At 37.0% G+C, this 27,672-nt stretch overlaps 5 protein-coding genes and 1 long non-coding RNA gene across 12 annotated transcripts; 4 read left to right on the top strand and 2 right to left on the bottom strand.

Annotated features, from left to right (window-relative positions):
- Positions 1–292: 292 nt before the first annotated feature.
- Positions 293–14,193, bottom strand: LOC110846734 (sodium channel protein para). Of its 3 annotated transcripts, XM_035849090.1 has the most exons (43): positions 13,749–14,193; positions 13,528–13,569; positions 12,723–12,754; positions 12,609–12,636; positions 12,440–12,535; positions 12,193–12,277; positions 11,999–12,119; positions 11,800–11,928; positions 10,797–10,888; positions 9,760–9,858; positions 9,657–9,688; positions 9,510–9,591; positions 9,351–9,435; positions 9,148–9,252; positions 8,568–9,052; positions 8,347–8,460; positions 8,123–8,268; positions 7,919–8,027; positions 7,654–7,862; positions 7,540–7,591; positions 7,281–7,467; positions 7,000–7,055; positions 6,871–6,899; positions 5,776–6,126; positions 5,421–5,697; positions 4,963–5,343; positions 4,756–4,886; positions 4,482–4,663; positions 4,170–4,410; positions 4,058–4,090; positions 3,800–3,972; positions 3,655–3,717; positions 3,492–3,591; positions 3,320–3,427; positions 3,201–3,251; positions 3,082–3,130; positions 2,863–2,985; positions 2,564–2,592; positions 2,236–2,495; positions 2,015–2,170; positions 1,745–1,954; positions 1,523–1,644; positions 293–1,433 (listed from the first exon to the last, which is right to left on the bottom strand). In XM_035849090.1, exons 1-43 carry the CDS (start codon positions 13,902–13,904, stop codon positions 1,081–1,083), a joined length of 5,964 nt encoding a protein of 1,987 aa, XP_035704983.1. In that variant the 5' UTR covers positions 13,905–14,193; the 3' UTR covers positions 293–1,080. The 3 variants fall into 3 exon arrangements, with proteins under 3 accessions (XP_035704983.1, XP_035704984.1, XP_021949266.2); XM_035849091.1 differs by lacking the exon at positions 13,528–13,569 and having other exon boundaries at positions 10,797–10,889; positions 11,801–11,928; XM_022093574.2 differs by lacking the exons at positions 11,800–11,928; positions 11,999–12,119; positions 12,193–12,277; ... (3 more) ...; positions 13,528–13,569; positions 13,749–14,193 and adding an exon at positions 11,321–11,649.
- LOC118434804 lies at positions 10,020–10,798 on the top strand. The gene is made up of 3 exons (XM_035849092.1): positions 10,020–10,133; positions 10,202–10,550; positions 10,630–10,798. The coding sequence occupies exons 1-3, from the start codon at positions 10,057–10,059 to the stop codon at positions 10,768–10,770; spliced, it is 567 nt and encodes a 188-aa protein (XP_035704985.1). The 5' UTR covers positions 10,020–10,056; the 3' UTR covers positions 10,771–10,798.
- LOC118434805 lies at positions 11,624–12,260 on the top strand. The gene is made up of 4 exons (XR_004834261.1): positions 11,624–11,737; positions 11,805–11,906; positions 11,984–12,087; positions 12,158–12,260. It is a non-coding gene; the product is annotated as an uncharacterized LOC118434805 (long non-coding RNA).
- A 702-nt stretch (positions 14,194–14,895) lies between the features above and the next one.
- On the bottom strand, positions 14,896–15,913 carry LOC110847801. Its single transcript, XM_022094805.2, has 2 exons — positions 15,474–15,913; positions 14,896–15,400 (listed from the first exon to the last, which is right to left on the bottom strand). Exons 1-2 carry the CDS (start codon positions 15,585–15,587, stop codon positions 15,047–15,049), a joined length of 468 nt encoding a protein of 155 aa, XP_021950497.1. The 5' UTR covers positions 15,588–15,913; the 3' UTR covers positions 14,896–15,046.
- A 2,696-nt stretch (positions 15,914–18,609) lies between these two features.
- On the top strand, positions 18,610–19,196 carry LOC118435103. The gene is made up of 2 exons (XM_035850396.1): positions 18,610–18,816; positions 18,886–19,196. Exons 1-2 carry the CDS (start codon positions 18,709–18,711, stop codon positions 19,144–19,146), a joined length of 369 nt encoding a protein of 122 aa, XP_035706289.1. The 5' UTR covers positions 18,610–18,708; the 3' UTR covers positions 19,147–19,196.
- A 3,893-nt stretch (positions 19,197–23,089) lies between these two features.
- On the top strand, positions 23,090–27,512 carry LOC110845596 (peroxidasin). Of its 5 annotated transcripts, XM_035850111.1 has the most exons (13): positions 23,091–23,368; positions 23,438–23,832; positions 23,894–24,078; positions 24,152–24,328; positions 24,400–24,569; positions 24,656–24,937; positions 25,030–25,052; positions 25,139–25,295; positions 25,355–25,399; positions 25,466–25,585; positions 25,702–25,773; positions 25,854–26,673; positions 26,763–27,512. In XM_035850111.1, the coding sequence occupies exons 1-12, from the start codon at positions 23,281–23,283 to the stop codon at positions 25,940–25,942; spliced, it is 1,803 nt and encodes a 600-aa protein (XP_035706004.1). In that variant the 5' UTR covers positions 23,091–23,280; the 3' UTR covers positions 25,943–26,673; positions 26,763–27,512. The 5 variants fall into 5 exon arrangements, with proteins under 5 accessions (XP_035706003.1, XP_035706004.1, XP_035706005.1 ...); XM_035850110.1 differs by lacking the exon at positions 25,030–25,052 and having other exon boundaries at positions 23,090–23,368; positions 24,656–24,972; positions 25,361–25,399; XM_035850112.1 differs by lacking the exon at positions 25,030–25,052 and having other exon boundaries at positions 23,092–23,368; positions 24,656–24,870.
- Positions 27,513–27,672: the final 160 nt, after the last annotated feature.

The following is a 27,672-nucleotide window of genomic DNA, read 5'->3' as shown; positions in this document are numbered from 1 at the left end:
TGAATCGGGTTGTCTTAATTTTTGGGAGAGATATGATGCCCTCCGATTAAAGTTTGAGGAACAGAAAGCTTCTAATCGTGGTGGCAATGGGGGCATGGCGAAAGTTAATAACGAGACGGAGCAAATGATTGGACTGATAAATTTGTTTCCATTATTTGGTTTAATGGGAATTATTTGGCTTATAGCTATTCTTGGATTCTATTTCGAACGAAGAATGCAAATTGCAAATGTAGTTCACTATTATTGACTTTATTATATATGCATAATAATATGTAAATTAATAAATGCAGAATTGAAGAAATTTCATTTCAAAAGTGCTCATTTATTTTGATTGAATTGTACAATTTCAGCCGGTCGTAAAACTCATGCTAATTATTAGATCATGTAAAATTTCGTTGCACAAGCTGATTAACTGGATTGATTGCACAAACTATTATTATGAAGTAGTGGATTTCGTCTAATGTATTTCAAACAAGTCGTTGTTGCATTGCAGTTTATGTCGTTAATTACTCATAAGATTGCTACACATGTACATATGTTTGTATATTATTATGCATCCAGCGCACTTTTAAATACATTTACATACACACCGGTTACATATTTGTAATTAAATATCATTCAGAACGGGTAGATGCATATTAGTTAGGATACTTCCTTAGGCAAGTCCAATAGAGCAGACGTGTGAAGGATTGAATATAAAAGAAAGTCTGATTTAAAACTGCGAATTATTATCGACCAACCTATAGCTCAGTATTAAGTAGCTAAATATTTAAGTAACAAATTATTATTAATTGTATATTAGGTTATTTAAATATATGATACAAAACTCAACCCAACAATCATACATATTTATAGTATTTATGCGCGATTGTCTCTGTTAAACTATGGTTAATTAATAACAATAATAATAATAATATGGGTAAGTATTTCAGTATTGCTCAATAATATCATGCTCTACAAATATAGTAGCAAGTAGTACTTGAATGTGTCTCTTTTTAGTTCTGTTTTTCTCAGGAATGAATAAATCTCTAGAAATGTCTTGAAAAAGCGAGATTAAGTCAAGATGAAGAAACTATTCTCTTAAACGTTTACTGGTTCTTTCGGACTTGTGGGTGATCCTGATCCCGTCGTGATGACGAGAACCTCATCTGGTTCATCCTCTGGGGCTCCTGCCTCCACAACGACGTCAGTCTGTTCAGAGGTCTTCGTCGCACTGTCCGGCGCACCACCCACGCCAACATTTTTATGGCGTCGCCACGCATTTTGTATAAGTCTGGCGCAATATTCTTCCCTCTGTCGCCACAGGGTGGATGAGACTGGTTCGTATCCGGGTCTATCGGCAGCAACTTGAACCTCGTTTACTTCCACTGCTTCATCAATAGCATTCCCCTTTCGGGCAAAGAAGTCTCGAGTGAGGGCATCAAGAATGTCAACTAGATAAATAACGGAATTTTATTCAAATCTGACACCAAGCATGCTAAATACTAAATAAAATATGCAAATATTTATGTTTTTCACGTACCACAATACATCATGTCACCCTTACAAATGGGGATGTCCATTGAAATTATTTTATATTTATTCGGCTTATGAATCTGCATTGGAGGCTCCAAAACATCGAGAAAGTCGGAGAGCTGGTCATATCTGTGGACATTGAGTGATAGCAATGAGTACATATTAACGTATGCTGGCAATTAACTAATGTTTTTACTATATAATTAAAGTTCATTAATTTATTGCTCACCTTATATACTGCGACCCGTCGGGATCAAATTGTGCCCAAATTTCATAGTACATGTCGTAATCATCATCAGTCAAGCCCTCCTGAACTTCCTCTGTTGCTTGTGAATAATTCTCCAAAATCACGGCAATGTACATGTTGATGATAATGAGAAAGGTCATGACGAGATACGCCAGAAGGAAAGCAATTCCAACGGTGGCATTTCCACAATTTCTGTAATCATCCGCTCGTGTCAAAAATAATTTCAGTTTTAAATTTAGTTATATTCCATACCCGGAAGTGCCCAAATCCGTATCGGGTAACTCGCACTCGTCCTCCTTTATAATCCCGGCCAACACTTCAGCCCATCCGGCACTCGTACTCATTTGAAAAAGTAGGATGATCGATTGACCAAAAGTTTGAAAGTTGTAAACTTCTGTGAGTCCCTCTCTACAAGATTGCATAGGAATTAGTCAATTAATCGACACCTCATAAACGGCCAGATTGTGACCCACCTCAACTTCACGTCTTTGAAGAAGGACATCCCGAAAATGGAGAAAATGAACATGACCAAGAAGAGCAGAAGACAAATGTTGAACAAGGCTGGCAAACTCATGGCTAAAGCGAACAGCAGCGTCCGGATCCCTTTCGCCCCTTTTACCAAACGCAGGACCCTCCCCACTTTGGCGACACGAACCACTCTGAGCAAGGTGGGCGAGACAAAGTACTTTTCGATAAGGTCGGACAACATCATCCCGGCGATTGACATTAGCACCTGATTTAAATTAGTTGTACGTATTATAATTAATTGGCACTAGATGGCTGAATTTTATGCAAACTTACCACAACGAAATCAAACAAGTTCCACGGTTCTGAAAAATAGTAGTTACATTTTAAGCTTTGAATTGATTATGATTAATTGGGTGCGACCCGAGAGTTATCAACGCTGCAGAATTGAATTTTTGATACAAAAAATTGAGATTCGTGCGTCATAAAGACAGAAATATACACATATAAATTGGTATTGAATGCTAAAGTATTTATGCTTCTGGATCACATTATATACATTTTTTGTATTGTGTGAATATCGTTATAAAACAGGCATATCAAGTTCTGATTTTATGTAAGCCATGTATCCGTACCTGTAAAGTAATGGTGGCGAAGCGCAAATATTTTTGAGAAACATTCTGCTGAGAAGATTGCAATAAAAATTGCATTAAAAATGTTGAGTACGTCATCCCAGATTTGCGTTTGCTGATAATGATCTAAAAGGAACAATGTTTTAATTAAAAATTTCAAAATTCACGTAATGACATGAAATCAAAGTACAAAAGTGAAGTATAAAAACGAGAAAACCGCACCCATCGTCATTGTGACCATGTTAATTCCGATGAACAACATGATTATCATCTGTGAAAATTCATGTAAAATTATAATAAATGCGATTAAGATTTTTAAATACTCTTTAGGAATTGCTTACATCAAATTTCTGGTGGGTGACAATCTCGAAAACAATTGCCTGAGGTCGCCACTGTTTAAAGTTATACGAAATTCTTAGAAAAATTGCATGGAACAAAATTGAAAATTCAATTTGCATACAGATGGACGAGGAACGGCTTTCACTGGTTTCTTACTCCCCATTTTCTTCATGGCTGCATAGTACTTTTTCTGATCTTCTGTCATAAACATCTCCATACTACCTCCGGACTATTTAAAAGCATTATTAGTCAATCATTAAGTTGTCAATAAATCTACTTTCACATTCACGAACCTTTTTCTTCTGCTCATTAAAGTTATCAATGATCACACCAATAAAGAGGTTTAAAGTGAAGAATGAGCCAAATACGATAAACACGACAAAGTAGATGTACCTGCACGTAAAACGGTTCAAGTTAGGAATATAGTGCACCAAAATCATGTCGAAGGTGTCTCACATTGCAAAATTGTGCTCTTTCACTGGTTGCTGATTAATCTCTCTCGCATCAATGGCTGCATACCTGTGTAAACATTTGTTTTTTTTAATTTATTAAATCAAAGCAAAATATCTCGTAATTTATATCCGCAATTAAATATCTTTACATTATGGGCATCCATCCCTTAAAAGTTGCGACTTGAAACAAACAAAGGTACGCTTTCCCGACATGGTCAAAAGTTTGGGGTCTATTTATCCACGAAAAATTATTTGCTAAACATTCCAGCTTGTTTTCAATGATGCGGTAATCCGGCTCAACACCGTCAACTGGGTCGACACACTAGGCAAAAATTAATAACAATTGTGTAATTAATAAGGAATCAATTTGACTAGCCTGACTATGACAAAATGCATTAGATACTCACATAGTGATATTTCCCATTGAAGAGTTGGACACCCTGTAAATGCATACGTGTTAATTACGTTATTAAAAGGCTCAAAGCGGATAATAAGTCGCATATAGAATATTTTGCACACCATGATAGCGAAGATCAGCCAGAAGATCAGACACACCAAGAGCACGTTGAAAATAGATGGGATCGCTTGAACGAGAGCGTTTACGACGATTCTCATGCCCTGCATCCGACTCATGGCTCGCAAAGGTCTCAAGGCTCTGAGAGTTCTCATCGTTTTGAAAGCCTGTACACTGCCAAACCCGAGCAATGCGGCCACAAAGTTGATTAGGGAGACCATTACGATAACGAAATCCAACCAACACCTGGAAAGTGAAAGTAGTGACTCAAATTATCGAAATCTTTGGAATTAACTGAGAATAAAGTCGTCACTCACCAAGCATTTGTAAAGTACGACACAAACCCAAGAGCCAACCATTTGATTAACATCTCAAAAAAGAATATGACGGTGAAGATTCGATCCATGTAGAATAGAATATCTGTCAAGATTGGGTTTGAGGGAAGATGCACGTCTTCAAGCGCAAGTGCCAGCGAACTCAGAAGAATCATGGTAATAACCTAATCATAATTATTAATTACACAGTTTAATGTTATCCGTTCCGAACTTAATGTGTGTTTAAATAAGTTAATGTTTAAGTCAAACTATTTACCGCAGTTTCGAAATACTTATTCTCAATAAGTCGAAACGTCTTGAGTCTCAAATTAATCCATACGACACCAAAGGGTGTATCATCACATTGAAAGATTGGCAACCTCTCATAAAATCTGGGTGGCATACAGTCTGCAAAAGAATAAAAGAAACAGGTACCGGATTATTTATTAGTTTGCACACAAGTTTTCCCAAATATGTAAATTACCTGCTGGATATTCTTCTTCCGGTTCTTCGACCTTTACGACGTGAGGGGCAACTTGTTCTTCGCCATCTTCGCCTTCGCCCTCTTCATCCTCCGCGTCTTCCAAATCGTCGTCACACCAATCAACCTCATCTTCACCACCGTCCAACTTTTCTCCCGTGTCAGTTCCATCCCCTCCACCTCCACCTCCGCCACCGCCTCCCTTAGGCCCTCTCCTCTGCACCCCCGGTTTCGACGTGATGTAATTGTGCGACCCATAAGATGCCATGGACAATGTGTCCGCGTTATCTTTTCCCGTCCCGTCCGTACCGTCTTCTCCAGCAGGATGCAATCTTTTCAAGTCATTCATCAATTTCTTCGAGTTCATGACCAATCTGGCCGTTTCTGTGAAGGAAAACGTTATTTAAAATATCAACTTTTTTTTGCAAATTCACTTATACGTACAAATTCTGCATTCGTACCTGCAAGGCGAGGTCTTCTCTTCACTTGGATTTCTGGCTCAGGTTCTGGTTCCGGGGGTGGTGGGGGTGGACGTGGCAGGACGCGATTCTTGGCACAGATGAAACAATTTATAATCCCCATGAAGAAGGATCGAATAAGTCCTTTCACCCATCGATTGAATCGCCCAATACGTGCGAAGGCTTCTGCCAGCTTATTCGTTTCAGCATCTGCAGTCGGCACGGATAAATTTGATGCACCGAACGAAGAGAGTAACAAAGCCAAGAAAAGATTGAGAACCTGCAGCGTTAATAATCATTAGTCAATTAGTGTATGCAATAATTATTTATTTCCAATTAATAAGTGGATTTCACTAACGACAAGATTTCCAATGACCACGGTGGCCAAAAAGAAAGGGACGCAAGCCGGACCCGTTACCAACATGCAATCCCACATCGACTCGATCCATTCTCCGCAAAGCACGCGAAATATGATCATGAAAGAGTGACCAAAATCTGTAAAATTCCAGCGAGGCATTTCCCCTCCCGGAAATAGTGAAACTTTATCAAAGTAGTTTTTAGCAAAGAGCTGCATCCCCATCACGGCAAAAATGAAGACAATGATGATAAATACGAAGACTAGATTTCCCAGAGCTCCCATGGTTTTGCCCATGATACTGATGAGTAGATTCAGTGTGGGCCAGGATTTTGCTAGTTTGAAGACTCGCAACTGGAGATTAAATACAATATTTAGTTGGTATTTATTAAGGGGTGAAAACCCCTTTATGGAAATGTCTTGTCTGTCTGTCCGTCTGTCCGTCCGTCTGTCCGTCTGTCCGTCTGTATCCACGATAACTTTAGAATGGTTTCGTATTTCGGGATGCGGTTTTCGTCAACGTGTTTCTAATTTTTGAAGTATGGATGAGTTCGAAGATGGGCGTTGTAGGTCGTAAGGCCACGGCGCCACGGTGATGAATCCAACGGTCAAACGTGTCGAATTTTTCGTTTCCACCGTTTTAGACGTATTTTTGGACGGGGATTTCAGAAATCGCCACCATTTCGACGTCAGATGACCGTGTGACCGTGTAGACGACGCCAAAGTCGAAAATTGTCGAATTTTTTGTTGCCACCGTTTTAGACGTATTTTTTGGCGGGGATTTCAGAAATCGCCATCATTTCGACGTGCGACGACTCCATGACCGTGTGGGAGGTGTCGAATGTCGAAAAAATGACTTTTGTCATGTGGGGTGTCTATTGAAAGGTATTGTCGTGTACGTTTGAAGTACGCGGGTGGGGGTGTCAAAACGGGGCAAAATGAGACGTGGGGTAATGTGAGACAAGAATGGGAAAGTGCTGAAAGACGTTGTGGGCGTGCCACAAAGACATTTCCGTGTGTTTTCACCCCTTTGCTACATTTCGTTTGCAACGGTTTATTTATGCTCGAATTAATAGTAATTCATATCATTTTTCATACCAATCGGAAACTCCTCAAGGCGGAAATGCCTGGAATGTATAAAATCAATCGATTAGTAATAAATACTCGTAATTTATTTGGTTAACTACATTCATTTTAAAACTATCTTCTTGTAATAAATTTACATACCTGGCAAATTAGCATCCTCGAATATCTTTTCAATCAAACTCAAAGCCACGATGATGCTGCGCAAAGAAAGTTCAATAGTTAAAATATGTTTAAGCTATTTAGTTTCAACCCAAACAAGGTTGCCATCTTTCATCTTATTCTTGTTATGAGATAATTCTACACTAAACTTTTCCTCTAATTTGAAAACTTTTGCCATTTCAGTTTAAGAAATTCTATGAAATGGCAAATACCCTGGTGCGAATATTTTCGTATAAAAATGTGCATCAAATTCATGGACTTACAAATCAAATACGTTCCAGCCAAATTGGAAGTAAAACTTTGGACTCATTGCAACCAACTTCATTGCACATTCAACGGTGAAGATGGTTGTAAAAATTGTGTTTCCAGTTTTGAGCATTTTGTCCATGAAATAGTTTTCTTCGAGTCCGTAGTGATCCAATGCCATGAATACCGTGTTCACCACGATGGCTGCAAACCCATAATATATGGTTAATATCTTTTTGTCAATCTTTTAATAGTATAATACACGATTTATCTTACCAAGGGTGATAAACAGCTCCATGAATGGATCAAAAACGATAAATGCGATTATCTGCGGAAATAAGACATTTCTTGACAAACCACTTTCAGTATATCGTAAAGTAAATTACAGACCTTTTTAAAGAGGGACCACGGGAATCCACAATCCCAGACGCAAAAAATGTCAATACAACGAAAACATCCCTCGATAATTTTCTGCTTCAATAATTCTTTGAATGGGATGCGTTCAGGAATCATTTCGGACGGTGGGACGTCGCTTAGACGGGAATGCGGAGCACGGTGCCCAGCGGCTTGTTCGATGATGTCATTTAGTACGAGGACGTCTAAAGAGAGCAAATGAACACTTATTCATAATTCACCCGATTTTTCTAATGTGTACCATTCATATCAAGGACGTTATTCGGTTGCTGATACTCTGTGTGAGCGGCGGACATGGCCCTATCCTTTTTAGACTGGAGGTCTAACATTGATCGGCATGTCGATGACCCCTATTCATCACACAAACCAAACCGAATTATGTAAATTACCAGTAAAATTCAAAATCCTTGTTGAAATTTCTTTTTTGTCGTAATTATTTTATTACCCCATCTGCAAACTGCTTATGCTCATTCATTCTTTGTAAAAGTTGAGATTCCTTTGTGATCACAGCGTTTGGATGTCTCTTGGTTAGAAGGTCGTGCGAAGTATAGGAGACTCTGGACGCATGCGAATTGTATGAAGACAATCCACCTAAATAAAACCCAACGTTCCATTGACATCCTCTCAATACGGATTATGCGCATACATAAATCTACTCAATATCTTTACCAAAACTTGGCTGGAAGAAATTTTGTCCATTCCCATGAAACGAGTAATGATGCGTCAGAATAATTGCCCCATTTTCCTCACTCATTGGTGTCGCAGCAGCTGAATCATCCGCAACTATGGATCAAGAAGAAGTACAGATAATTACTCATTTTTAACCTGAATTATTTATTATTCCCAATTACGCATAATTCGTAACCAATAAAAATCAGCATTACTCTTACATGGCAAATGTTGTTGAGCATCCAAGTAAGTGGACAACACCATCCGGGACGACGCACCTCTTAAACTCCGCTCAACATATGGTGACCCTGGTACTGACATGGACGTCTTATTTAACCCGCCAGCCCTGGATCCACCCACGGTTTCTGTGCCCGATGGGGAACCACCACCCCCACTTCCTTCGCCCTCCATCCTTCGTTCGGCATCCTCCGCTCTCGCCGCATCTCGTTCCTCTCGCACGGCCGCTCGTGCCGCCCGGGCGTCATCTTCTGCCCTCATTGCCTCAAACTCTGCCGCAGCCGCGAGCTCGTCCTCTTCAGCTTTCTTTTGGAGCTCATCATACGACATGGCGACGATGGCGAGGATAAGATTCACCAAGTAGTACGAGCCGAGGAAGATGATGACAATGAAGAACAAAATGTGCCATGGACCTGCCGCTTGAAGGATTTGTTGGTAGAGAGATTCCCAGAAGTCTTGGGTCATCAGACTAGTCAGAAAATAGGCCATTTTGAAATAAAGTGATTTTTTTCTACGGAGCTTGTATAAAAAACAATTTTATTGTGGCATAAATGCATATATTACCGAAACGCGGAAAGAAAGGCCCACCCAAACGAGTCAAAGGAGGTATAGTTGTAGTTCGGGTTAGGGCCGAAACCTTGGAGGCAGGTATAGTTTTCGGGGCATTGTCTTCAAAAATTTGAAAAAGTGAGATAAGTAAGTTAGCTTGGAATTTAATACATTTGCGACTTTTTCTTTTAAATATGACTAGATAAGTATTTATGTACCCTGCCCCAGTAGCATTTCCACATAGATAGTAACCATTCAGTTCTAGCTGCGTTTCATCCGTCCCAGGAACAATCCACCAATGTGCTAATAAATACATACATACAAAAGTGAATTATATAAAATTCTCATTATTAATTAATTTCTCTTAGTCGTCTCACATTTATTTTGATTCCAAAGTTTCCAATGCAAGTCTCGTTCTTCATTTTCTGACCCGTCCTCTTCAAAGTCAAGAGTGCATCTCTACATAAAATATGCATGTCATTAAAAATTATCCAGGCATCTAATTTCCGTATGCATTTACGCACCTGAGTCAGAACACCCATATAAATTTGAAGACCTAAATATAATAAACGAGCATTAAGGTAATTTTTCAACGGTATTTGCTGCGGGGTGATTAGCTTGACGTACCAATGAGGGCGAAAACTCCGAGACCAAACATTGTCAGGATAATCACATCGCGCAGATTTTTCACGGACTCTATTACGGCTCCCACGATGGTTTTTAGCCCTAAAAAACGTATTCAAAGGGTTGCATGAGATTCGTTGAATGGACATAAATAAATATGATTGCATGTCCAGTACAATAGCCAAACACCCACACTTGTACTCACGCATTCCGTGTGACAGAACAAATGAATGACCACAACGATGTGTCCATTTTGTTCAGATGGACAAGTCAATCTGAACGTTCAGTTAAAACCATGATATGGAGCAATTCAACCTAACCCGTGGCTTTCCTGGAAAAATTGGTGGCTCATTTGGTGGCATTCAGCACAGATTTACGTAAATATTCAAAAGTTCATACACATTTATATAATTTTTAGCGTTTTAACGTCAATATTTCTCGATAGCTTCAAGCATAATGAAAAATTTTCCCTCGGACTGAAATCATTTTCGTTTTTCGGCCCACATAAAAAAGCTATTCAACAACTTCTGAAAGATGGTGGGATTTCGAGACCTACATTAACTGAACTCTACTCGCTTTCCGTCCCATACGTGGTGAGGATTCAGGTTAAAGAAAGTTTTGCTAATAGAAGACGAGGAACGATGGCTACGTTTATGGAGGAAATTACAATTGAAAGAAATTTGACTTTGGGGGAGATCATAGATGTAGATTTGAAAAAGGAGAAGGAATTAATGATCGAAACATTTCCCATCGTCCCTCCCGGAATTTGGGTAGATATTCTATTCCAATTAGACGTGAGTTGTAATTCTAGTTAGCTAAATAAATATGTCAATTTCTTAAGTTTCACGAGAAACTAAATCTCAAACCATGCAGGGACCTCAAACAGAAATGTTGGATGCTGAAGATAAATGTGTGCTCAACTACAAGGTGAACGGAGATAATGGTCGATCTCTGCAGATTCACGCACTCTGTTCTTCCGGACAATTGGCTAGTGTAACATTTACAGCGATATAGCATTTCCATATTTTAACCTTATTTACCTGGCACAATAGCCACAGTTTTGAGGGCTCGTAACACACGAAAGGTTCGTAAAGCAGCAAGGTTTCCGAGATTGATACCCATCGTTATGTAGCTGTAAGAGGCACGCATTAATCATTAAATGACATAAGTAACATGTAAATGAAGTGTGTCACAATTAAAAATGAGTGAATTGAAAATCAAGTAAAGGAGCATGAATTTGTGCTGTGCTGCTTGCTGCTTTCTCCAGATAGGTAAAATTACTTAATTACGTGGTCAAGAAAATTTCTCATTAGTCGAAGTCCTGTAAAAGTTAGGTTTGATAGGAAATTTCTAAAATATTACTGATAAAGAACTAAATAATTACGTAATCAACTGCGGAAAGATTTACTTAAAACTGCTAAATATGTATGTCAAAGTTCTAAATAGAGTAAAAGCGGTAAAGCTAAAGCTATAGAATAATGAGTAATGATAATTAGTGAAGTAGGTAGTAAACTAAACTAAATTGTGCTAGAAACTAGACTAAACTAATTAAATGTTGACTCACGCTGCATGAATGTAACAGTGTTACGAGGGAATACCAGAGGCGAGAAGTCGCATGTAGAAGAGCGATAGATAGTAAATATAAGGAAACAACCACAAAGTTACAGTACCAATAATTTACCAATTAAATACATTACCAATAATTATGCTGTTAAAACACTATGTTTAATACAGTTCCTATTTAATAAAGGTCAAAGAGAACGCTACCGAAAGTTGAACACTAAAAATACGAATCATCTGTTTTTCTTTAAATTTAAAAACACAATTTCATAACTACGGTTTTTTTTTACTTTAACTCTTTTTTTTTAAAGAAACGTAGCATCCTGACGAATATGTAAACATATGTATATTTCAACCAGAAGGAGCAATTAACCCAGCATGAACTTACCCTGTTGTTGTTAGACATGAAATGTAACAGAAAGTAAGTTGGTTAATTAAAAACTAAATTTAATTACCAGTTATGAGACTATTTTTAATTTTCTTACAAGCGAGATGACCACGAAATCCAGCCAATTCCAAGCATCTCTTAAATAAGTAAATTTTTCCAAGATAAACCCTCTCGCCATGACCTTCACCGCTGATTCGAAAGTGTAAATGGCCGTGAAAATTACTCTGTAATCATAAAATTTGAAATACTTAATAACACATGTCTTTGACGTAATTTAAGGAGGGTGGTCCTTACTCTGTTGACTCTGTGAGTGGTGAAGCTGGCAAAATCATGACGTAACAATTGGTAAGAATGGTTGTGATGATAACGACAGAAAATAAACCGTGAGTTAGAATTCCGACGGCAACTCGTCTTACTGTAAATTAATGAAGAAATTTTGCAAATTAATTACAGATTCATTTGATAAGTCACACATGAAAATAATTTACCAGGATTGAAAGGATCAAGCAGCCATACAGCCTTCGTTGCAGAGAAACGGAAAATGTCTTTCTTTTTGGTGACTATTACAAAAGTCTATTAAAAAACAATAAGTGTATTTTATAAATTAAAAAATAAGACGTTGCTGTATTTAATTTAGTTATACGTTAAATAACAAATGTCTACTAGACAAGAGTTATGATGATTTTTATAAGAATTTCTTCAAAGCATAATCATCTTTGCTATTCAACAACGCACCGGAATATTTTGGTAGAACGGATCAATTTCTTCTAGAGGGACATAGGCCATTTCTTGCTCAAATGCGGCAGCCATTCGGATCGGAAGTGGCATTCCCTAAAAAATCAGTAAAATATGTACACGCTCGAAGCATTTGATTTCTGTGCATCAAAATTTGGTAAATAAATACCTGCTCCAAGTTGGCGTCTGGATGGGGTCTATTAATTAAAACGCAAAATTTACATTCATAAACTGCTTCTTTTCCTCATAAAAAATTTTTTAAATTATTTTGATCCCAACCCACCCTTCATCTTCCGAGTCCTCGTCATAGTTTTTCTGTTGCAAGTTATTACAAAAGTACAAAACCTTGTTAATGATGCCATGAATTATAATTAAGGACGATAGACTTTTACTGTGCATGTAAATAGATTGCTTTAGTGTGATATTATTTTTAGTTGATCAATCATCGCTTAATATCAGTTAATTATTAATCAAGTTATCAATTAGTGGACTCGGGATCCGCATTATCGCTAAACCATTATCGAGTTAAGAGAAAGTTATGACGGGACAAGTTAAGTGCTAATCAATACGTTATTAATTATTATTGTGAGAGGATTATAGAACTGTGTCTAGTTCCAGCTCCTTATGATTTGACAGGTCAGGGTTACGTTACGTAATTACGGAGCAATATTAATTAATATGCACAATTGTATACAATTGTTTTGTTACATATTACGTGTGACGCAATACTCGAATGTAAATATATAGCAGTTAATGATTTAATAGATTTAGGATGACATGGTACTTATTTAGGTATTATTATTAGCGATCTTTGTGGTATTACAGATATTATGTTGCGTGTGTGTGTCAAGTCAGATTTAATACAAAAGTCACTAAATACTGGTCTCATAAATGATTTTTAGCCTCAATCCATCGTGTCATGCACATATTCCACATATTCTTTTGTTCACATTCTTAAAGTGTGAGGTGATCAGGCGAAGTTAATCCGTTATTAAATGTACGTGATTATGTTATTTAATTGCTGATTTGACTAATCTTTAGTCGGTGCTGTTCTAAAGTCGCAATTATTTACTGGCTCGTGTACTTACTTCCTTTTTCTTTGTCTTCACTTTTATCTTTTCTTCGCCTCCCTTCTCCAAAAAATCATGGTGTTTACGATAATAATTATTTGCATATTTAGGTCAAGTTAGCTTAATCTTTCTCAATTTATTGTAACTTTCTATGTGTTTCAGTTTTAGTGAAAGTAAATTATTTCCTACCATAATACATATTTGCATACGGGATATTAACTATTTGTCCAATTACTTACCTCAATTTCTGCCTTTTTCGCCGCTAGTTCCGCTTGCTTAATTTTGTCCTCTGCCATTCGTTGGGTAATGGACTTGAGGGACTCCCTCGTAAAGGGACGAAAATAAACGGGACGAGCATCCGATGCAGATGACCCGATTGACGACGTGTCCGACATATTGTCGTATCGTCCTTCTCCTATATGCGATCTCACCTATTTCTAATTTGACCCATATTTCCCCAGAAAACTGGGGCCCCTACTTCACTCGTGTAAAGAAACTTAACAACAATTTGTCTTAATAAATTTTACTTGCGATGAGCTAGACGACTTTCATTCGACTTTATATTTAAAGAAAGGTTTGAGAAAAATTCGATGTTTTGCAAATAACTCGGTTGTTACCTTTTACATTATTGTGTGCAAAAATCTATATGAAAGGGAGTGAGCAGCCGAGTAAGAGAAATGTATCGATCGCTGGGGAAAGTTAGTCGAGTTTAGTTCCATTCTGCACTTTCTCCTCCGAGATAAATTTTACCCGCAGTGCAGTACTGGACGGGGGACGGTACACGGATTTCGCTGCTTTTCTGGCTTATCGTGCCTTATCAAGCGACACCTTATCAAAGATTTGCGAAAAGCAAATGGAGTAGCCGTACATAAATGGCTACTTAAGTATATAATTGTACCTCTTCACCCTTGTAGACTTGTGAGCTAAAAAAATGTGCACAACCCACGCCATAAAATGCAAATCAAGTATTCATGTAAGCAGGAGACGAACTGACTGGACAGAATCTTTAATGAATGATTGGATAGTTGCGTGATGGATGGATGGATTGTATACTTTGTACAGTGAAAAGTCGTGTCGTAAAATGAATAGGTGACGCCTGGTCAATAATGGTTTTCCTTTGCCGACTTTCCAATTATCTATAACTGGACGTAATTCCAGAGTTTAAGTAACTTCGTAGACATCACAACAGGACATGACAAGGGACGAGCTAAATTCAGAGCATTTGTCTATACGAACTCATTAACAAGTAGTAAGTAAGAAATAAATACACATTTCCTAAATAGTGATAATTGGCGTATATAAATAGCGGAAATTGAATGTTTGTCTATGACTAAAGTTTTAATTGAGTTATTTTTGAGTGAATAGAAATACAATTCTAGCAAAAAATTGACATTTGGCACAGACATGTTTATTACTTGCTTACGAAACGTGTAACAATATGTAACGATACAATAGAGTAATTTTAATCAGACTTGACATATAAAGACCACAATTTCAATTTCCCTTCTCCGCTGATGTAAATACATAAGCATGCTACTTAATAATAAGTAGGGTCAATCTCACAATACAAGTTTTCTTGCGATATGCTAACGGACGAAGAAGACTTCAAATTTTTAGGACCAATTTGCTCATAATTTATACTTTGGTAGTAATGAGAGGACGCATCGTCGGACAATGTATAGTGATTATCAGCCCTGTTGCAAATACTGTGAACTGGGACTTCTACGTAAAAATTAGGCACCGTCTTTGCGAATCCGATCCCACCACCACGACCACCGTCCTCTAAATGATTCCAAGACGACGATGACCTCTTTCTCCCTCCTCCTATGTGTTTGCAGTACCATCGCTTCCACACGGCCAACAAGTCACAGCACCAACAGCAAGAGCAGGCCTAACCACGAGAAGAATTTAGTATTATTTGTTAATGCCTGGGAAAATTGGATTGCACGGTTTCGGTTTCATACCAGGGCCACAAAGAGCAACATTGCGAGAGTAAATAGCCCCGCCCACCCGGGTGAAAACCCCATGTTTCCAGTTCCGAAATTAGAACTACCACCGACACCAGCACGCATAGCCATGATGATTCCGTAGAGTATTTGGTGCCTAGTGAATTACTTAGCAAATGAGCAACCACAACAAGTTAGTCGAATTTATGTATGTGCACCACGATCTGGAGAAAGTTATTGCCTTGTGTTGCATTTATTGACATGTGGAATTGTATGGTTTCTTTAAATAATGCGAAATGTTTGACTTTGACCCTCGTTGTATCATGCTTTTATTAAAATCTTCTCTGTGAGAAGAAATGTATAAAATGACAGAGGAAAAGTGAATCTCACTCTATTTTGGAATGTTGAGTGTCCTTTTATAACTTTGCTTTCTCTCTGTTTATGTCTTTCTCCTCCGTCATGATCGCATCACAAGATCTAACCACCTGCTGATGACGTCATTGTTCAGGGTGCTATGCATGCAGTTGATGCGCAATACAAATTTTCACAAACCAGTGTGTGAACAGAAATTGAGAAATTAGGAAAGTATAGGAATACATGGACCATCTCGCTCTTGGTGAAAGCATGAGTTCAGATGTTGGTTTGATTCGCAGAAAGACGAACGCATACCAGGACCCACATACGTCACATGTTCCCATTTCCAGAAAAGTGAAAGTGTTACGTTGACAAAGATGAAGCGACACGTGTTTCACTTTCGATCTGAAACTTTACATATATAGGTTAAATTACATAGTGGGTAGCATTGGTTTAATCAAAAGTCATATTTTATTCCAATCGGTTTTTCAGCCCAATATGAGTAATAAATTTTTTGCCTGCATGATGTATGAATTTTTGTTTCATTGATGTAGAACTTAATATCGTTATCTCGAAAAAGAGGTTAACAAGTCAGACCAAAGATATCGACGACGATTTATTTATTGTTAACGAAACAATATTTCAATTTATTCATGACCAGATATTTTCCAGGGATTTTCTATTTCCTACTTTATTCCTACGTATTTACATGTTTTTTGTCTCATACATAGGTAATGCAAAATGCCAACTAATTTGTCATATTATTTTTATTCGATTTTTATTTTTGGAAACGGGGAAAACAATCGAATTGACCGTTTGGTTAATGAGACATGAGTATAGTCCAGGGTATTGGGTTTAGGCTAAAATTATTTTTGAAGGTGAAAGCACAATTATGCCATTACCCAATTAAATACATAGCCAGAATAAACCCATTTGACAATATTGACATTCACATAACGGATGTCTTGTTATTTAAGGTGCCCAAGCCCATCATTTGCATAAAATGTCACTCACATTTTAATGTCTCGTTTGTTATTTTATGTAAGTATTATTCCATTTCCGTTCATGTCTCATTTGTTATCGCGTTCTGAACACCATTAACTAATCGATAACAGGAAAACCTAAATTGAGCGATCATAGTAATTGGTACATATGTGCATAAAAAATCTACCAAGAAATGAGACAATATGTATCTAATAATAAAAATCAGTCATTCATTTTTGCTTTAAATCATAATGTTAATCATAAAAATTATACTTATTCCAATACTTCTATTATTTTCGCAATTGTGCGAGATTCTCTCAATCAGAGAAATCGAAGCACTACATTCAGGATTTATTGTTGTTGTTGAATCGCTAGAAATTTCAAAAGTAGAGATTCCATTTAAAATATCAAATTTTAAATCGGCCTACGTGACTGCTTCTTTGCAAAAATTTACTATTAAAGAATTACAGAATTTGTTGCATTTTTGGGGTAGAGATGAAGCAAGTCTAGATATTTTTATCTTTCCCAAAGATGAGACGGATTTGCACGCATGCATTACTCAGGTAAATCCGTTTGTCCTAGTAACTAAAACTTTCGACATGCTGACAACAATTTCTGTAAATATGTGTAGATCGTCCACTTTCATTCGGGTCCCCGAATATGGAAGGATTCATTTGTTCTAATTTATCCAGAATTTATTAGCAATTCAAGTATTTCGAAAATTTCGAAAAAAATCAGCCAAGCGACGAAAGTTCCAATTGATGCAAACATTTTCGTTGCGTTCCCCACCTACCTCACTTCTTCAGATAATTGCTCAGATAGTGACAGTAGCCTTTTCATATGGGAGTTTTATAATAATGAGGATGCTCAATTTTACCAAGAATTCTGCTTTTCTGGAGACCAATTTATTCTCACAGGATGGAATCACGGCATGCACCAGAAAGTTGCCGGTAGAAAAGCACACGGGCAAAAAATTACTGCAACTGCTGGTGTAAGTTTAATCTTGTGATACATCTTCACAGTTTCAAAATAGCTGAACCTGCTTAAAATCATAATTTGTAAATTACAGTTTGAACTAGATTACATTCATGAAACCAAATTTAGTTTGGATAACTCATCCTTTCAGAGTGGAATGGCAGTCAGCATGTTTCATGATATTCAAATTTCTTTGAACTTTAGGCAAGCTTAATAATTCAAGACTTTCTTGATTGTTCATATCGAATTAACTTTATTTGCGTAAGCAGCTACTCCGCTATTCCGGGACGTTGGATAGTGGACAATTTAACCAATAGTATTGATCAACTCGTTAGTTCAGGAAATGCCGACATCGCAATTTCTCAAACGACGCTAACTTTAGATACTGTAAACTTTACGGATTTGCATATGACGTATCTCCAACCAACGTCAAGTTTCAAGTAATTTCCTTTAAATATGAAGCAAATGGAGCCAAAATTATGAATTTATCTTCTTTAAAACAATTTAGGTATTTTGCTATTTTAACTCAACCACCAGCCCGTACAATTCGAAACGCTATTACTGTGCCTTTTACGACGGCAATGTGGTCAGCTTATGCCTGCGTAATTTTCTTCATATTTATAACGATTTTAATATCGACTCGGATATCGGTACACTTTAAAAGGAAATACTATGCCAAGCATGATACTTGGACGATTTCGGATGTTTTCCTTACCGTGATGGCCACTGTCTGCCAACAAGGTTTACTATTGAATGAACAAAGTTAATGAAAAATGTAGAGTGCAATGAACTGATTATTTTATCGATTTTATTCATAGAATTTAATATCATAAAGAAAAAGGGTCCATCTCTTTCCTTTAGTTTGAAGCTTATCGTGTGGACATCTTATCTCACAGGGACTACAATTTATATTGGTTACTCTGCCACGGTTGTCTCATTCATGGCGACGCGAAATCTTGTTCCGATCAGGACGGCAGAGGAACTGAAATCGAGCTCATTACCAATTTATGGCGATGGAGACAATATTGGGAATCCATATGTCTATGAAGTTAGCCAGTCCTATGAGATTTATAGAATTTGATGACTTATGTATATATCTATGCTGTGATTATTGCAGGGAGTCGTGGACACGACGGATCCTAGAAATATTTTGTCCCCAGAGGAAGCCTTGCAAAAACTGCAGACCGAGGTTGGAGCATATTTAGGATTTTCGGACGCTTATACTGCGGCCGGTCTCAGAATGGGATTAACGGAGGACTTTTTGTGCAAAAAGTTCTCGCACATTCCCTTCAGCAAAATTGACTACAAGAGTTCAATGTTTGTCAAGAAAGGATCGCCATATCGGGAGTTTTTTAATTACAGGTGGAATGCAAGCTAATTTCATAATTTCATTGTGTTAGACGGCATCTACTTATTTCTCATTTGCAGAATAATGGCTGGAAAGGAGTGTGGGCTGAATCACCGATATGTAAAAATTTATCTGAAGAATACAGCCCTGAACTGTGCTCAAATGGATAAACCAGTCCACAAGTCATTAACAGTTTTTGACGTCTTTCTTCCGTTTTTAATTAACTTGAATGGAATGTGTATTTCTTTATTGGTTTTATTAGGTGAACAAATAATCAATAATTGTAAGAGTCAAGTCTAATTCGTTTGTATAGGTGAATATTTTATATGATGAATAAAAAATATATAACTCTTTCAATAATTATACGTTTTTTAAAAATAATATATGTTTTATTGGTAAAAAAATAAATAAACGACTCTAACAAATTAAACAAGCTCAAAATAATATGCATGAACATCCAATTACGCTCGGTAAAATTAGGGAAGTGAACAAATGCCAACGCATGTTGGTCAAATCAGAATGACTGATAAACATCATGCACTTGCAAAATCATCACTGATTAATTTTCCATGGCTCAAGTTTCGTGGAATAAATTTCTCATGCAACGAGCTACAAATGCTACAATAGCTATCTGCCTGCATCGGCCTTGCATGCAATCACATTAGCAAATCGCTGGATACTCAAAAACTTGCACTTTTGACGCCTCAAGACTTCTCATGGTCAACTTTTCTCCAACAAAAATCAAGAAGGAACTGCATATTCCAAAAAAGTTGAAGAGAAATGGCAATAATATGTCTCGCACTTCAAGAGGCGTTTGATCTGACTTTTCCTTTGGAGGACAATTCACTGCTGCATTCCTCGAGTATATGTAAATATATCGGTGATTAAGTCCAAATTCCTTCCCAGCTATTATTCTGCAATCAAAAATGTCATAGTTTGAAATGATGTGGCCTTTATGAATTCAATGGCTCACCTGTAGTTAAAAAACTCCCGATATGGCGACCCTTTCTTGACAAACATTGAACTCTTGTAGTCAATCTTGCTGAAGGGAATGTGGGAGAACTTTCTGCACAAAAAGTCCTCCGTTAATCCCATTCTGAGACCGGCAGCAGTGTAAGCGTCCGAAAATCCTAAATATGCTCCAACCTCGGTTTGCAATTTCGCCAAAGCTTCCTCTGGGGAAAGGATATTTCTGGGATCCGTCGTGTCCACGACTCCCTGCAATAATGGCAACATATGTACATATTTACATACGCACTTTCTCCAGTTTTACATACATATTACAGGAATGGCTCACTTCATACACGTATGGATTCATTCTATAATCGCCATCGCCATATATTGGCAATGAGCTAGATTTCAGTTCCTCGGCTGTCCTGATCGGAACAAGATTGTCCGCAGAAATGAACGAAATTATGATTGCAGAGTACCCAATGTACAAAGCTGTCCCCGTTACATATGCCGTCCACATAATTAATCTCGGATCAAAAATGATTGCATTCGTCTTATTATTGACTATTTGCAATTCTGCGATAAATATGCAAGATAGTGAATTATACTATATACAATATTTGCAAAATGTTACAGAGATCCGCACCTTGCTGACAGACGGTGGCAATCACAGCGCAAAAAGCGTCTGATATGGTCCAAATGTCAGCATTGGAGTTATCGTTCCATATAAAACGACGTGTTATCCATTGCGATGTAATAACGGTTATAAATATTATGAGAACCATGAAACCATACGCTAACCACATGGAAGGAGCGAACGGCATGGTTACTACGTTTCGAATTGTACGGGCTGGTGGTTGCGTTAGTATGGCAAAATATCTACATTTATGTATAAATATAGTTAATATTGATTTATGGAAATTTTGGCATTTTTTGTGTTTCAAAAAATTAATGCCCTACCTGAAATTTGAGGTTGGCTGGAGATATGTTAAGAACAAGTGAGTGTCGTTGAACGTGTCTAAAGTTAGAGTTGTCTGAGATATTGCGATTTCAGCCTCATCATGAATTACAAGTTGGTCAATGCTGTCGGTCTGGTTATCCACCATCCAACGACCCGGGATGGAAGAATAGCTAAAAATTCGTTAATACATTAAAGCTTCTCAGCAAAAATCTATTTACAGGTTATGGGATGCATAATGCATGGGTAAATTAACTTGCCTAAAGTTTAGATATAATTGTGCGTCATGGAACATGCTGACAGCCATCCCACTCTCAAAGGACGAGTTATCCAAATTAAATTTAGTTTCGTGAATATAATCCAGCTCAAACTAATAATTAATTATTGCACAAAAAGCTTCAATTAATCCTTGTTTATGAAAGAATTAATATAGACATAAACTCACACCGGCAGCTGCAACAATTTCAGCCCCATGAAACTTCCGTTTTACAACTTTCTGATACATGGGATGGCTTAATCCAGGCAAAATGAACTTTGATGAAGCATAGTTGTTGTACAATACTTGATAAAATGGGACCGATTTATTATTTATATAATAAAATTCCCATATGAAAATTTTAACATCATTTTGAGAGCAATTGACTGATGAACTGGGTATCGTGAAAAATACGTGGAAAATATTTTCATTTATCAAAACTTTCTCCGACTCATCTAACGTTTTTGTCACTGCTGCATCGGAAATTTTAACGGCTTTAGAAAGAACTAAGAAATAAAAATCTTTCCAAGGAGTCCGATTCTGTTTGTGAAACTTGGAAATCTATGTGCGTGCAAAAATATCATATCATGTAAATGTACATATGTAATTGTATCTGTATGTAAAAGTTTTCATGAAATAGTTTTTTTTGCTGTTTATTTAGTTTACCTGATCAATACTTTCTTTAAGACATGTCTCGTTTCTGGAAAATATAAAAATGTAAAGTCCCGATATTTCTGGACTTTTGCTAATAATTAGTAATGTATTTCTTAATATTTCTGCACTGAGAATTTGTACTGATGAAGAGGTCAAGCTTGGAAGAAATTCCGAGATGTTAAATGGAATTTCTACTTCCTTATCGGATAATGATTCGCTAACTACAATTAAATCTGATTTAATCAACCCATTCGCTGGAGCAATGTTGAAAAATCGAAATGACAACAACATTGCTAGACATAATACAAGTATTTTAGCCATACTGAATTATTTTCTTAATTAATATGATGAATTAACATAAGGTTGTATTTTTAAATCAAGATTTAGTCACCTACTGACCGCTAAAAAAAGGAAAAATGTAAAAAATCATACATCATCCAATTTCATACAAGTTTGTGAAAGCTTTCTCCTGTAATTCAAGGACTATGCTTATCATTGCCTGATCCTGCTGCTCACTTTCTTGTACATTATAAAAGATTTGTTGTTGGTGATTATAGTTAATTCACAATTCAATTGACTATCTATGCGGAATATCGATACTATTATTTGATAAGAATTAACGATTTATGTTACATAAGTGTCAAATTTATTGAGCACTCTACAAAAGATTTCTCACATCAACTTACAATTGTGCTTTGGATATCTTAGGTTTTCATCTGGCGCACAATTACTGAAATAAATGACGTTATTATGTCCAGGTGCAGCCACAAATGGTGAAACTTAAATACTACATTTGAAACTTATAGAAAGTTTTATAACGACAGTCTAAATACTAGCGTGCTTGAAAAACTCGAGCGATTCATATACTACATTTATGTACATATACGTATTTACGCATAATCACAAGCATACTTTTGGTTTGTTAGTGGGATTCATGATTTATAATGTAGTGTCATATTTTTTTATGTACATGATGCGCCCGGCAGTATGCAAAGTTAATGCTTGTATTTTCAGCCGGATAAGCTTTCAATCAGGAGTTGAATCAACTTGAGCAAATTAGAGGATGACTCATGCTTTTACGTATGCATGATAAGTCTATCTTATCACAAATCCTATTTGTCTATGCTACTTACCATCCGCGATTTATGTAATGGTCCATCAAACTAAATACTCAGGAGGCATAACACCGGATATATGTAAATAATATCTTCGAAACATATTTATTTAATACAAATAGTTAAGATATTATATTTTTTTACGAGTGGTGAAAATCACGTGAATTGTCTCAAAATTATATGCTGAAAAATGTTTGACTAGAAATTTGCACTGAAACTTTAAATTAAAGATGTGTGTGAAAAAAATAATTGATTTTAGCCCTCCTACCATCTCCGTCTTAATTACCCTCCTAATACTCTCCACTTATAAAGCCACAGGTACATACATAATATATAAATTGTGGTATTTTGTTTTGCGAATATTCTTCACGATTATATAAATTCCAGGTCAAGTGCCCCCAAAAATTTACACAGATCCTTTGCTATCGATCTCAAACGTTGAAGAACTCTCTTCCCTGGATAATCACTCTTGGGAAACAGTCAGATTACATTGTGCCGCAAATGGGGACCTACCCATGACATATTCATGGAAGAAAGACGGAGTTTTAATGCCACAATTAGAAGGCAGCAATGAAAATCTAACAATCCAACTAAAATCCGCCAAAGGAATATATCAATGCCTTGCTACAAATCAGTGGGGAGTTTCAAAAAGTCAAAGTCAAACGGTACACGAGATTAAAGATGAAACATTTGCATTTCCCGATCTGCACGGTTCTAAATTATGGGGAAAATTGTCATGTCCTAGTGAAGGTTTTAGAGGAATTCAGTGGGTTGATCTCAAAGTAAGTAATTACACGCAAACTCTAATTACTTGCATATAAAGAGAGGGATTTATTTGCTCAGGAGTCGCTCCCACCCACGTACAAATTTTGGGCCGTACAAACTGTTAATAAATTTGGGAAACACGCACCAAGACACATAGTTGGACCAGACGGAAGCTTGTACATCCTACACTTCATAAAGGATGACTTCATAGAAGATCATCCTCTCCTAAAGTATTTTTGTGTAGCACCTTTACAACATTACACGTAAAAATAGTATAAGATACTTATGGTGGCTAAAAGTTGAGTCAACGGGTAGTTTAATAACTACGATGCGCAGATATAAAAACGAGCCCTTGTACATTACGATGGACACACAATATCTGACACCACCAATACAAGTTCCTGGTCTTGATCAATGGAGAGATTTTCCTCCCGTACTTCTCTTTGATAACTCTGGAGATGTCATTGCGTTCGAAGGAGAAGAAGCAACTTTGTGGTGCATTGCGGCTGGAAAGTATGCATTTGACGACACCTAGAAATTGCATGAAAACAATCTGACAAATCATATCCATCTTAACGTTTCAGACCAATTCCAAAAGTAGACTGGACATTTGATTCTGAACTGATAGCAAATTCTACCATGACCTTTGTCATCAATAACGTAACAAAGTCGCACAGTGGTTCGTACCAATGCCTCATTTCTCAGCTTGGAAGCAACTCTTTTATTCTAAAGAGCTTCCATCTTGTAGTGAAATGTACGTACGGAAGTCGATTCACTATTTACTGCATGTACAGTTTGTAAGAATATTAAATGAATATTTTTTACGCTCACTCACTACAGCTCGCCCCCGTTTTACAACTCGACCCACCGATCAAAACGTGCAAATCGGCAGTGATTTTGTTTTGAATTGTAATGGAAATGGAGAACCAATGCCATTCATTACTTGGACATTTAACGGCGAAGAATTGAATGAAACCAAAGGGGGACACGTTATTAGATTTTCTGTGCTAAATAATGGGAAAAGCTTGAAAATTTATAACTTCTCAACCGACTTGGTGGGTCAGTATGGATGTAGTATTTTCAATGAGTACGGATCTAAATATGCCGAAGCTACTGTTACGCGTGAGCTTGCACGCGAGTTATTAAATTATAAAGATGTAAATTCGTAGTTTAAATTGTTCTATTAAATTTATGTATGTTGCTCTTTTAATTAGCTGCATCGCAAATAACAGCAACAGTATTGCAACCAGCATCAGTTTGACAATTTATAGACGTACGCATATAGAAATGTTATTTGATCTTTGCTACTTAATAAATTTCCAGGGTACTTCGTCCAACTTTGGATTATATATTTTCCTCACAATTGCCACCGTCTCAATTATGATGGCTCTTCTAATTATGACACATTTTGTCAGAAAACGCTTTCACAAAGGGAACCAGCCTCAAAATGTTTACACAATGGTTTCGCCTAACGACCCAAGTAACCAAAATTGTACCACAAATATTCTCGAATAAGTAACTTATTGATTTTCATGTAAGGTGTAGAATGTAACGCTGCAACTTTGTCTGAAGGAGTGATTGTTGGTAAGTCAAATCATATTATCGAGTTGTTGTAATGTGAAAATGAAAACTAATACTGGGATCTTACAGATGACTTGGTTGACGAAGATGGTTATATGCGACCTAATCATGTCGTCCCAAGATCTAATTTGTTAATACGACAACACATAGGTCGTGTCCAGGCCGTCAATTTTCCATATATTGGGCAAGGTAAGTATTTCATTAATTAAATTTCCATTCTCATGTATTACTCTATCATTTTGCATGTATGTATATCTCCAATATGGGTACACATAAACCTTACATAAATTTTGGCTTTCCACTAGTTGGCAATAACGAGAGAGAAAGTCATATATACGCAGAGGCTTTGCCAGATTTAGATGACGAGGGTGCCCATGGTTTGTCATTGTCACAAAGCAAATTCAAGTTTCTAAATCCCAAAATTGTTTAACTTGTTTCATTCTTAAACATTTTTTAGATCATGAATATGACTCGTTGCATCAAGGTCGGAGACCTAACGCTGCGTATACAACATTACAAGACATCCAATCAAAACGCTCCAAATAATAATGTACAAATTTTTATATACAAACTTAAATTTTTTTAATTTGATAACCTCCAGTATACAGATGCGTATAAGAAATCCTTTGATACCACTGGTAACATGGAGCTAAACTCAACATTTTACAATTTACTAATCTAAACAAATGCTCCTCTATCTATGTATATATTTATGTAATCCATACCTAAATAAATTGAGTACGTGCCCAAGTGCTAATTAACACTTATATTATCTAAGTACTTATATGCAGTGTGGCTTTAGTAATTTATAGAAATAAATGTTTTTTGAATTACCATATTGTATAATTTTCAGCTTGCTGAGACGTGTATGTACCAAGAATTCGGAGCTAATGTACATCTGTAGAATATGCTGGAATGGTTTGGTGGTTACATTATTTAGAGGTTCCAAGACACAAACAATTAAAGCTTGGAAATTTAGTAGTAACTTGGAAATTAACCTAAATAAGTAGTTTTAATTGCAACGTATTAACAGACACGTTGAAAATTAGTCATCCATAGCATTGGGCTAACAGATTGTTCAATTTCTCAATTACTTTTTCCCAAAGTTAATTTCACCGCAGAACGAAAATTTGTGGTCTTGATCGGTATAAAACCCGACACATTAACGGGTTAAAGTAGCAGAATACATTTTCAATACAAGTATCTTCAAAGTTCCTGAAGAAACATAATGATCGTAACACTCTTGTTCGTATTGGCAGTTGCCGGAGGCACATTTGGTAAAACATTTTATATCATAGTTTATATAAAATTCTTCCAAATCCAAAATTCATTACCGTTTTTATATTACACATGTTAATTTCCCCAGGCGAAGTTCAGGTGGAAATTGATTTCTCCCAAGCTGTCAAGTATGAGGCTTGCGTTCCCAAACTGCGAGATGCCATCGTCGACTATTATACCAAAATATCCGAGTACCTCACTTACAATGGTTACACTCCACCCCAAAAGTTGAAAATAGTCCTCGTCTGTGCCACCAAGAATAATGGGAGGACCAGCGTGAGTAGCGCTAACAACGAGTACGTCGCCGAATTTGGCGACGACACGGACACAATTCCAGAGGGTGTGAGTCAAATGATAGTTCATTCCACAGCCTGGTCGATTATGAGCTTCCCCAGCGATGCGCCGAAATGGATGACCCATTGTCTCACAGACTACGTTCGATATTATCACTACGAACCCACCGACCGTCCCAGCAAGCCTAGAAATGATCCTGGTGCGGAAATGATCCAAGAACGTAGCATCAGCGGAGTGCGCGTACTGGCTGAACTATGTCGTCACAGCCTACTCAAGTAAACCGGACGTGGCTCAAAAGATTTTCAAAATTACGAGGGAAGGAAAGTACAAGGATGACGTGTGGAAGCAGATTACTGGCAAAGATGGCAAAAAACTTTGGGATGAGATGCAGGCCAAGGGGAGGTAGATCATTTTGAGTGATTTTAAATCATCATAACATAACAGCACATCTTTCGTGCGAGTACATTTTGGATTGTCAAGTTGAAATATTTATTCAAAACAATTTAGAAATTGGTAATAAATCAAGAATTTAAATTCGTGAAAATTTGTCTAAAATTTCGAAGTATCCAATATGAAATGCATAAAGTGAAGGGATGACTTTCTCTCACATTGCATCTGTTCAGCACCCACTGTTAGTGCATTCGCAACTGGTAAAGGTGCATCGATAACAGGCGTCGCTACAATAAACAGGAGCCAACCCGCCG

Source organism: Folsomia candida, unplaced genomic scaffold (genome assembly GCF_002217175.1).
Source record: "Folsomia candida strain VU population unplaced genomic scaffold, ASM221717v1 Fcan01_Sc003, whole genome shotgun sequence".
Taxonomy (NCBI): domain Eukaryota; kingdom Metazoa; phylum Arthropoda; class Collembola; order Entomobryomorpha; family Isotomidae; genus Folsomia; species Folsomia candida.
This window is presented reverse-complemented; position numbering and strand designations above follow the sequence as displayed.